The 12,950-nt window shown below is 39.2% G+C and overlaps 1 protein-coding gene across 20 annotated transcripts in view; it reads right to left on the minus strand.

Annotated features, from left to right (window-relative positions):
* Nucleotides 1-12,950, minus strand: part of Hr4 (Hormone receptor 4) — a 550,506-nt gene that overhangs the window by 10,972 nt on the left and 526,584 nt on the right. For all 20 annotated transcript variants that reach the window (XM_067129663.1, XM_067129665.1, XM_067129664.1 and 17 more), the window contains one exon: nucleotides 289-379. In XM_067129663.1, coding sequence (XP_066985764.1) covers nucleotides 289-379 — 91 coding nt within the window. The remainder of the gene's footprint in view (nucleotides 1-288; nucleotides 380-12,950) is intronic.

Genomic DNA, 12,950 nt, shown 5'->3' on the forward strand with positions numbered 1-12,950 from the left:
ATAACAACGTCATAAAAAATTCATTCATGTGTAAGTTTACTTACTGTAAAATATGAATGAAGTTATACCTATAAAGATACTCCAGTATAAACACACGAATTTATAACTATATTAATTTTCATTATGCTGCAATGCAATGAATTTTACAGAAACTAAACCCACGAGCAATCACATCTCCTTAGAGCAATCCATAAACCTAATAAAACTTCCAGGTTGCTCAGTCGGGAACTGTATCCGTACAGAGCAATCTGGATAATTTTTAAACAGTTTTTTCAACAGTTCTCTTACCGGGAGTCAACCTTTCGGCGCTTGAGCTTAAGGTCTTGGAAGAGGCTCATTTTGACGCCTTCACACTGGAGCAACGTCACCGTCATAATTCCTGCAAGGAGAAGAAGATGAAAAGGTTAAAAACTCTGGTAACTCTAATTAGTTCAGAACAAAAAGAATGCATCAAAGTGCTTGAATGTTCACTTGGGTATGCAATGAAGGCTGAAAAGAAAATATCGTTCAAATGTTTACGCCAAGTCCAATTATCTGGAATGAATACGCAAGAATAATAAAATAAACATGCAGAACGCGCTTTAGTTATCCTTTCAACTAGATGCGGAACTTCTCCCCCTATCTGTACCTCCGAGTCAATTCCAGTAAAAAAGTAAAAAATAATATTTAAAAATAGAAAAAAAACTAGATCAACATTGCATCAAAACACCAGTTTGCTCACTTCCTGACTCCAGGGGAGTCCTTGAGTTAAAAGTCACGGTCAGTCTGTGCGGCCACTGATACGTCTGGAGGGAAAAAAATGAGTTTAAGAGTGAGAGCGGAGAAGGGAGGAGGCAAAAAAAAAAATACTTGGAGGAGATGACATGGTTACTAAATGTGATCTTATAACGGGGATAGGTTTTTGATATAGTAACTGATTGCTTTCTGAGGTAACTGTTTTTATGAAAATGGTAAATGGAACTCCAATGCCAAGCGTTATACACATCAAGGATCAATTAATTCACCGTGTCTCAATCAAGTTACATAGCTTGCAGTTCCTCCGTAAGTGATGAAAAAAAAAAGGGAATTTGAGCACATTACGAAACTTAACCCCACCTCCTATCACAGGAAAGCAACACCACCCATTTCAAACGACAAAAAACAACGATTTAACTACGAAAGCAACAGAGTGGAAGGATGAACAACAACGGACAACTGCACAAGTAAAGGAAGGGTGTCTGAGTGGAGCAAGTCTTAACGGTACCAATATAATGTCGGGTTCTCGATCAAAACACATCCTACCTAAGACGCCCAAGGTCATCCAGTGCCCTCAACTGCAAGCCGTCCTGAAGTCCTGTAGCTAATTCCGAACACCAAGCTCCCCCTTTTGCTCATCTACACAGAACGGGTCCCAAAAGGCTGACCCCTTGCTCTTCGTATTAAAATGAGCTCGAAACAGTTTTTTTTTATTCCCACTCCCTTTCATTTTTCATGACCTCATGAGCTGTCGATGAGGATGATGTATTCATTGAATGGCCATAATATCTTTTTAAAGCATAAAGCAAGTTCTGCCCCTTCTCTCTCTCTCTCTCTCTCTCTCTCTCTCTCTCTCTCTCTCTCTCTCACCGCTTAATTCTAAGAAAATGATTTGATCACTGATGCAGTATTTCAACGAAGAAAAAAAGGTACACTATTTTTTTTTTTTTACATATTTACGATCATTTACAACTTCATATCTAACTAACCACGCCAGAAAGCTGACGGGTAGAAAAGTCAGTGTGAGCTGATTTCAACAATGAGAAAGCAAGCATGTCAGAAAAGGATAACCCAACCCATTAATTCACCAAAATCTGAAGGAGGAAAACGCAGCTTCTCGGCCGACCAACCAGCCGAAGTTAAGCAACGGTGGGTCTAACAAGTGCTTGGATGGGTGGGAAGGGACGGCATTGTGGGGAGAAGATCTCAAGGTGTTTCGAGATGAACGGTTTCCATTAGCACAATTAACTCTTAAAAGGAGGAAGCATCCCATAACAGGTGTGTGTGTGTGTACGTGTATGCATGTATGTATGTATGTATGTATGTATGTATGTATGTATGTATGTATGTATGTATGTATGTATATATATATATATATATATATATATATATATATATATATATATATATATATATATATATATATATATATATATATATATATATATATACAATGTAGGAGAGTGAAATACTGGCACTGCAACGCCTAAATGTAAATATCTCTACAATGAAAAATACAGTGTCTAAAAACAAATTAATCCTTGGGCGACAAAGCTTGCAGCTTGATAAAAAATAGAATCATACTAAAATATGAAAAAAATTTCCGTTTTAAGATGAAAAAAAAGTTCCCACACTACAGGGTCGATCCTTAAGAAGGAAGTTCCCACTGAAACCATTCGAGTCTCGAATTAAAGTGTCAAACGCAATACAATGCATGCGTGTGCAATTCTTCACCCGTCTGTCAAATTTCAAAGAGGCCGACTACTTTTCCTAACAGACTTATGAGTATGACGTTCTACAGTTGACCAGACAAGCTAAAAAACACCATGTAACATCAGGCAACAGACAGCAAGCTGCAAACAGTGAATCAGAAGCCGATAAGTCTCCTAATGCAACCTTCAGAAGATTACCACCACAAAGTAACGGTTAATGAATATCGTTATTGTCCCCCAAGTATTAAAATAAGTAAAAATAACTTCTGTGTTTCTGCGTGTCAACGTAAAGAGAGAGAGAGAGAGAGAGAGAGAGAGAGAGAGAGAGAAGCTCTGGGTCTGTCTGCCCAAGTACCTGAGTGTAGGGAGGGCGAGATGGAGGAGGGGGTAGGAGAAGTGTTGGTATTTGTGAAGGTACCCCACCGTCCTTCACGCAGGAGTCAAGGCGCTCTCACACTACCACACCCGATGCTGCCCACAAACACTTGTTAACAAATACCCTCCTTACCCTCCTGCGTGCTCATCTTCTTCTTCCCTTGCCCACTCTTCATAACATTCGCCTTATTCACACTTCTGTCTCTTCCATTTTGATTCATTTAATTCGATTCGATTTGCTTTCAGTGTTCACGGACTCGACGAGACTACAGCTTCGGTTAAACACTTTAAACACCAGATGCAAATGTGTCGTGTCGTAAGATATTTCTAAAGGACTTCCGTCTCAGAAACTAAAAGGTGATAATAATGGTCCCATAGCTGCCAAAAATAGAGGATGGAATACTAGTTGTTCCGGGTACTGGGCCAATACTTCTTAATCAATGTATACTATGGAATATTAAAAGGACCAACGGCGATATAAATACTACCATTACCATTTGTTCATACTGCGAATCGCCCCCCAACCTCCCTCAATAATGAGATGTAGGGTAAAGTACTACAACTTCAGCAAAGCATAAACATACTATACTGATCCAGCAACACCGATCTGAAGATAAATAGCAAATGAACGCGTTGCATAGCTTCCTCACTTCGAAACGGAACGCACGACGTTGCAGACAAGCTATGGGTTCAAATGTGCACCTCACCGACTGGAAGAATTACGCAACTCAACAGGAACAAAAACTCGAACCCGAGAGAGAGAGAGAGAGAGAGAGATGCAAAAGCTTGCACGCCACACCATTTTAACAAAACGAATTCCTCCAATTCAAGCGTAGCTCGTAACTGTCTACTGGCTTCATCAAGAGCTCTACATTTACTTTGGCAAACCTTCAAGATTTGGAATTTAAGGAAACTAGGCCTCGCAATTGCCGAACCTCAAGAAGAAAAAAGGCCCAGTCAAATATGCTAGGTATTAAGCGCAAAACCTGAAGTTTCAAGGCCCTGGTAGGCATCTGAAGGTCGACTGGTCAATGTCGATGTACTTCTATAATGACAAGACAACCGTTGCTCGCTTATTGCGCGGATGAATAGGGCCAACGGAACAAATTAAAACGCGCCTCGCGGGATTTAATGGTTTCACGGTTAGCCTGATGCTACTGAGAGACGCACACTAAACAAGGTTACGCCCTTCTTGATAGGAAAAACAATGAATTTCCTGTATTGATGCGTCAGATGTGAGTTGTAGTAATACACACACACACATATATATAATATATATATGTGTGTGTACACATTCTTATTAAAACGTGACATGCAAAAAAATAAAAAAAAACCAACCTGCCTTCAAAAGTCAGAGGAAGAACAACTTCCACTTGCATAAGGAAATAAAAATAGTTAAGTATTAAAATAACTTTCATGCAGGAAATACAATCCTTCATTAGATCTACAACGACGCAAACGTGATTTAGAAGATACACGAATAAGAAGAAAAGTACAACATTGAGATCTTTTCAGCCAACATCGTTTTTGCTGTTAATTCTACTGAATATGTGGGAGGGGGGAGGAAGAACTCCCGGGAGGGGGAGGAAGAAGGGGGGAAGAAGGAGGCAGTACGGGATAGTGGAAATTCAGACGGCCAGCTTCACTTGAGGCCTTCAATTGTAATCAGGAGCAATTACAAATTAATTGAACAGATTATTAAACCCATGATTAAAATAATGACGACTTAGGACGAATTGTACCGATTCTGTCAATTTCATCACCACTACGCAGTATTGTCAATTGATCAAATATTGATCAATGTAACTTCTCTCATTACTTCTCTCATCTACATACGTAGCTATTCATTATTTAATTTTATTTCTAATTATGAAACGGATATTCATATTATCCCGGATTCAAGCATTTTAAAATATCTTAGGTCGTTCCGAAAGAGCAAGTTATTTTTATATTTGCTAATATAAGAAAGCCAGATATACTTTGAAAAAATTAATGTACATTCTAAAAAAAAAAAAGGCAAACTCAAATTAAACACTTTCGAAATATTGAAAATGTTGTAACAATGATATTACCTTTGTGAGGTGACGGCTATTTGAAAAGTAAAACCACGTTTCCACGAAAAAATAGGCAATGAATTCTATTCTGTATAAGCATTGGGTCGCGGCATAGTTAAGAATTCGAAGAAAAATGAAAGCAATACAACCCTCGGTGTGGAAAATTCCCATACTTTATAAACTTAAGCCGAAGCCCACTCCACTCAAGCACACTCGAACGTAGGTAAGCTACACCCTTGGAAACTCGAATTCTACCTCATTTCTAGATGAAACTGATATATCACCCTAAGTTCCGAGTGGTGGTCAGCACTGGTTCTACTGCACGTCGATATGGGTCAACAAGCGCAGTAGCCTAAATAATTATCAGCTGGGGCTGCTATGAATTCATGTACGCAATTATAATCGTTTGATGATTTCTATATCGAAAAATGAAGCTTCCTCTGTATACAATAAACATTCATGAATTATATACTCCTTCCTTTATGTTTAACTCCTTCATCCATGTTTGTGAGAGACTGCAGGTATCAACGGCGAGATCTCTTAAATAAGTTATACATCCTGTTGTATAAATCTAACGCACGAGTCGAGACTGTAAGATTAACATAAAACGAAGAAGAACAGTTTCCACTATAATAAATATGACACACCCTATTCTTTCGAGTAATAAATCGTCCCAGAATCCTCCACGATGGACATTACTGAACGTATCTAAATCAAGACAGCCCCGGGGATACATTACAGGCCTTACATTTTAAGACCTTCACGCCCTTAATTGCGCTGATCAACTACAAACACCCGTCAGGATACACCAGTAACACACACATACACATACACACGTACACTTACACCTTCGTCCATAACCTAGTTCGTGGGATCCGTGACAATTTCAGCAGCGCCGGACTAAGCCCCTGCGATGATGCGAACACACACATCCATTACTTCTCTGTCTGTCTGTCTGTCTCGCGGCTCTCACTGATAATTCTTTGTACGCCCAGACAGGCGTGAGAAAACGTGAGCCTGGCCACGTGTGTCTTTTGAGAGAGGAAACTCAGCCGAGAGTTTGCTGGTGTTTGCAAAAGGAGTTTACTGCTATGGAGGGGAGAGGTCGTAATCCAATAACGTCAGCATGCGTTGCCGAGCTTTTACGTCAATGGTTTATCTATTATAAAAACCATTTATCACTGTAAGAAGTTTGTAGTAAAAAAAATTAACCTTACACATACATACATGTATACATACATGCATATATATATATATACACATACATACATACATATATATATATAATATATATATATATATATATATATATATATATATATATATATATATATATATATATATATATATATATATATATATATATATATATATATATATATATATATATATATATATATATAATGTACGTATGTATGTATGACATGCTTTTCATTTACGATAATATTAATAGTAAATAAACCAGTTAACATCAGCACCACTGAGGAAGCTCCACAGAAATCAGACTACTGATAAGAAACCAAATTTTGGAAAGAAAATCAAGTGACTATAAAGAAGGATTTGGAAAAATGTGGAACGGAATATAAAATTTAGGCCAAAGGCCAAGCACTGGGGCCTATGAGGTCATTCAGCGCTGAAAGGGAGATTGAGAGTAGGCTTGCAAGGTGTAACAGGACGAAAACCTCGCAGTTGCACAATGAAACAAGTGCTTAGGAGAGGGTGGATAGCAAGATGGAAGAGAGAATATGAATGGAGGTACAGTAAAAGGAATGAAAAGGGGTTGCAGCTAGGGGCCGAAGGGACGCTGCAAAGAACCTTAGTAATGCCTACAGCGCACCGTGTGAGGTGCCCTGACGACACTACCCCCCAACGGGGGGGATATGGGTCCTAAGGGCTAATGCAATTTTATAAATGTAGCTGCAACACGCATGCCATATAGCAACTATTGAAAACCAGCCAGATCATTCTTCCACTTTCAAAGAGAGAGAGAGAGAGAGAGAGAGAGAGAGAGAGAGAGAGAGAGAGAGAGAGAGAGAGAGAGAGAGAGAGGAAGTATGGCGTTGACCAGTCAGCAGTAGACTTCAGTAGACGGATCATGTTTCAGGATCGAGCCCTTGTTTTCACAAGGTCGAACTGGCCACCATCCCCGTCCGCGACTCTTCCAACACCTGTCCCTGTTGCGTGTACAGTACGAAAGTCTGTCTCTTAAGTCTTATGCAAGGGACACACACACACAACTGCATTGCTAATGACACAGGGAGGTATCTAACCTCACAGTTAATTTATCTTGTGACAAGAAGGTACGTCAACATTACACACAAAAACACAAACACACACACACACGTATATATATATATATATATATATATATATATATATATATATATATATATATATATATATATATATATATATGAACACACACATATATTATATATATACACTGTATATATAACAAAATCTTGAACATGTGTTTGCAGCATTTGAAATATATATATATATATATATATATATATATATATATATATATATATACATATATATTTACAGCACATTATATATATATATATATATATATATATATATATATATATATATATATATATATACCCACACACAGACGTAAGCACAACAACTCATCGCACATACCCAGGAACAATCCCAAGAGCAAGGCAAGAAGAAAGGGGCCCTGTGCATGGAGAAAGAAGCGGAGAAAGGACACCTGAAGGGTAAGAGGTGGAGAGAGAGAGAGAAAGAGAGAGAGAGAGGGAGAGAGAGAGAGAAAAGGAGACGGAGGGAGAAAGGACGCTTAGATAGAAAGACGATAAGAGAAAATGACTACAGGAATCAAAAGACCGATAACAGTGCAATTCAAGAAGGAGAGACACAGCTTATTAAAACGGACATACGTCGAAAGGACGAGGTTCCTCCGAAGACAGAAAGGAAACAATTGACTGGGGACAGGGACCAAGGCATGGAAAGGGGGCTGGGGAGGGGAGGGGAGGGGGGGAGGGTAGGAGGGAGAATAACCCAGTACCTGAGGCAAGGTTATGTTCTTCACCTTGGTCTGACTTTCGGATAATCAAAGGAAAGCTAACTTTCTAGACAGCAACCAGCCTGATGCTGGTACCCCACACTGCGAGATCTGTCCGTCGCGCGCAATATGTGCTAGCAGTTGACATCATTCGCGACGCTCGTAAACCTTTCAGTTGATTTCAAGATAAGCTTCAATGTTCTCTTTTTGATTTGTGTTAAGAGTATTGCTTTCTCTCTCTGTCCCTGTCCCTCTCTCTCTCTCTATATCAACCCCCTTCTTTCCCTCTCTCTCAATATATATATATATATATATATATATATATATATATATATATATATATGTATATATATATATATATATTATATACATATCTATATATATGTATATATACATATAAATATATATGTATATATATGTATATGTATAATATATATGTATATATATATATACACTGAAGATACTAGTAATATCACACACCAAACAATCTACAATCCCAAGCAGGATAATAAACCAATCGTCCCCAGCCACCCCTCCTCCCCCCAAAAAAAAAAAATAGAAAGCTCCGCCAGAGAAAGCACTTGTATAATCCGCGAAATCAACTGGCCATTGTTCGAACCAACCTACGAAAGACAGGAAGCGAAAAACGGTTCGAGCTTCTTAACCCAGTTCCTGACAACGGTACAAAATCACAAATTTTTTTTTCTCTCTTTTTTTTTCTCCTGGAGGAGGAAACATGCAAGTCGTCACCACGACGTCAAACGACGCATCGGCAGTTTCGTCATCGTTGCGTTGCGTCGTTGCCGCTCCTGCTGCTTCGTTCAATGAACTCCTGCTCCCGCTGCTCCGAGGCAAGTGAAAGCGAATGGGCTGAACACAACTGACTCTCTCTCTCTCTCTCTCTCTCTCTCCCGCTAGCATGAGTAGGAGGATATGCATAACATCGACATACCGTGTGTATATATATGTGTATATATACTGTATATGTATATGCATATATATACATACATTTTTATATGTATATATATATATGTATATGTATGTATATGTATGTATATATATGTATATATATACATAGTATTAAATACGTATACAATGACGAAAGACCCTTGTCACAGCTGCCAACGAGACCCGTGCCGTCAAGAGTGCCACTCTCAGCAACGTTACAGGCAGCCTGGCATGTAATGAATGAAAATTGCTGTCCTAGATCCGCCGACAGCACACGCACAATACATTTATCACGAGCCATCCCACAAAGGTACAGAAGAGAATCCCTCATAAAACGGCAAGTTCATTATTATAGCTGACCTCACGTCATATACTATACGGCCTTTCCAATGCAGGAAAATAATACCTGGCGATCTATAATTAGTACGGAACAGTCGACAATATGTGGGTTGGCGCATACCAGTGGCATTAGCTCTTTTCCTTAACTCTCTCTCTCTCTCCCCCCCTCCTCCACACAGCGATGGTTTTGTGGGACAGGAAATAGCATTGCTACTTGCTCACATACCGCCTAACGGAGCTATCCTTTTATTAGAAACTGTTTCATCGCGGATACAGAGGCCACGCCCATTTTATTATCCGCACGATACAAAGGCCCCGTCACGTTCGTTCATTTTACTTAATTTCTTTTTCGGTTTTTTTTTTTTCCTCAGGGGCTTTTGATTTTTTTTTTTTTTTCAGGGTTTGGTTATTGGTGGGAATATGAAGTACGGGACTCAGCCGCAGCGAGAAACACCTTTGACCTCATTTACCGTACAGGTGAGCATAAAAGTTACGCAGACGAATTCACCCTGTTCAGATCAGGCCTCATTAAATATAGGAGGAAATAAAACGTGGTTTTATATTTTATATATATATATATATATATATATATATATATATATATATATATATATATATATATATATATATATATATATATATATATATATATATATATATAAAGTACGTCACACACTACAAATCTGCAGTTCCTTGACAACCAATGCATTAGCATCCAGTCGACAGGAAGGGAAACAGAGGGCTATTTATAAACATCTATCAATTCCAAAGCTTGTCAGTCTCTTTGTGACAGCATCCAAACCGTTATGTAGCCGAAGGCGACATCTCAAGTTCAATTCCCACGGAAAAATGATTCTCGTTTCCACTCGTTTTCACGTGTACCTCCTCCTACGTTCAAGCGCTATGTTCCCCCTTCCCCACTCCCCACGCCTTCGCCTTCCTCCTCCAGGTAGAGAGTGCACGAGGCGCCCCACGTGGAAATGGCATCAGTGCCACGCTACTATGCCAGTCACACCTCCGCAGAGGCAGCTTCTTCAATCACCTCACAGAGGACTTTGGGTCGGAAGCGCAGCTGATCGCAGCAGGCATATACACGCCTGCGCGCGAAAGGAAGGATTCTTTTCATAAAACATTGGCTCTCTCAAGTTGTAGATCTGTTCTTCGAGTAATACAACATTAGCTCTCTCAAGTTGTAGATCTGTTCTTCGAGTAATACAACATTGGCTCTCTCAAGTTGCAGATCTGTTTTCAAGTAATACTTGAGTGTTTTTCTACCTTTCAGAACCATTTAGAGACGCGAGTCACATCAGAATTAGTAGCAACATAGACAACGAAGAAGAGATTGAGTGTGAGTAACGGGTAAAGGTCTTGGAACACCACCTCCCACTCCGACCCCCTCCCCACCCCTTTCTACTTTCTCTTTTCTCTTCCCACTTCCTTTAGAAGAATCGAAAGGCGACGCAGAAGACGACGACGGCGACGAACAAGACATCACGCGTGCGGCAGAAGAGGCGCCCCCCCCCCTCCTCCGACTCGTCTCCGTGCAACCCCTTTTTCCAACGTAACGTTAAATCTAACGTAATCCTCCTAAAACGCACTTGGGATGCTTCTTCTCCCGTCCTACGTTCGAGACGAACGAATGAGGAAAAAAAAAAGTTCCTCTCTCTCTCTCTCTCTTAAAAGTTTAAGATGTATTTATTTGCTTTCTTCATTATCTTAGAAAGGGTCGAAGATATAATATTAGGAATCATTGAGAATCACTGTTACATTCAGACATATGAATATGTATTTATTTATTCAGGTTGAGTTTTTTTTTACAGCCCTTAACATAATTCCCATTAAAGATCTGAAACCTATTTACTTTTCCATACTAGCAAAATCCTTTGACGCTTCGTGCAATCAAGCCAATCACATTTCACAAGCTTCATCAAGAGAACAAGTAAGATGAACATCCTTTAAATAAACAAACATGGCATAAAGAAGTAAGAAAATTACCGTATGTTGATAATGATCTATTATTAGACTGAGAGATTAGACAGACAGCTTCACTTTCACCTCAGCAAGAGGAAGTGGAGGATTCAATTACATATGTATGTATATATGTATGTATATGCGTATATAAATGTATATATATTTCTGTGTGGTAATAAAGAAATAAAGGAAAGCAGAAGAAAGGCGCCCATTAAGGCAAGTTTCGCAAGTCAAAGCAATTCACTCGCAGTGATCAATCAGGCTCCGTGCTTGCAAGTATTGCCGTGTCCTGTAATAAGGAAATCCTTTCACTCGATTCAAGGACCATCTTCGCACGAGAGAGAGAGAGAGAGAGAGAGAGAGAGAGAGAGAGAGAGAGAGATTCAAGCACAATGGAGGTAACTGCCACCCGTCCCTCTATAATTATCAGCCTTCGATATGATCAAAAAACGAAAAAAAAAAAAAAAAGTGGCGCTCGAATCAGATCTCCAGTCACGACGGGCCATCAATGTGGTGATCCTGATGCTTTACAAAATACTCGCATGCCTTTCCGCAATGCACTCTGCATCTGCGCTGCTTCTCTCTCTCTCTCTCTCTCTCTCTCTCTCTCTCTCTCTCTCTCTCTCTCTCTCTCTCTCTCTCCACATTTACAGAAACACTGACTTTACATGCTATTTATTTATGAATGTTTGCACGCCCTCAAATTTTCATACATACATAAATATATACAATAAATAAACCTACAAACACACACACACACACATATATATATATGTATAATATATACATACATATAAGTAACTGTCCTGCTTCTTTTTAGTGTCGAACAAAAGACAGTGGTAACTGAAAACTGCTTTCGTCCATTCATTTCCTCCAATAATCTCAGCACTGAAACACCTTTAACCTAGTCCCCCCTTCCAACTGAAAGACAGAAAATGACGCATGCTAGGCTATCTCTTCATCGTCTCAAGAGCAATGGTAGCTATGGTGATTCAGGATGCAATTATCTGTACTTGAATGTCCCTGCTTAAATTCAGAGAATATCTGAAGGTGTCGTTACGTTCCTTCCTGATTCTCCCTCACTCCCATCTCCTCCTCGTCTTATCTCAGCCATCACTTATTGAACAGTGCACTTATTTAACAATAAATTTGACAAGGTTTTGCATAAGCCTAGATGCAATGCCACGAGTCATTGCAGAGATTCCTATGCAATAATTCTGAATTTGTTTGGGACCTTTCATTAATTCTAAGGTTGGAAAGGTAATCATTGCTTTCCGTAACTTTTAATTTAATGTTCCAGTCCCCAGGTAAATCTGCAGGTGACATTCCAGCACATGAACAATAAATTTGTAACAGTAATGAAGTAAATCTCAATTGAAATTTGTTCGATACTTCAAGACAGAGTAACAAATAAGCACATAAACATTAAATTTGTAATAGTAAAAGTAAATCTCAACTGAAATCTGTTTGATACTTCAAGACAGCGTAACAAACAACACGAATGGAGAGCGGGCGCCAAACACAAATATGTGAACAAATAAGACATAATTTCTTGTTCATTTGCACCAGATTAGAAAGAAATAAAAAAAATTACACAGCAAAACACAACCGATGCCATAACCCCGCCCACAACACTTATGAAACCACTTCTGTCGGAGATGAAAAGAATAAACTGCAAATGAGGAAATGAAGTTTCTATTTTTACGACCTGAACAATTTCCTGCAACAGAGTCGCAGCATCAACTGTTAACCCTGAATTAACTTGCGGTGCAGAAACCCTGA

This window comes from Macrobrachium rosenbergii, chromosome 27 (assembly GCF_040412425.1).
Source record: "Macrobrachium rosenbergii isolate ZJJX-2024 chromosome 27, ASM4041242v1, whole genome shotgun sequence".
Taxonomy (NCBI): domain Eukaryota; kingdom Metazoa; phylum Arthropoda; class Malacostraca; order Decapoda; family Palaemonidae; genus Macrobrachium; species Macrobrachium rosenbergii.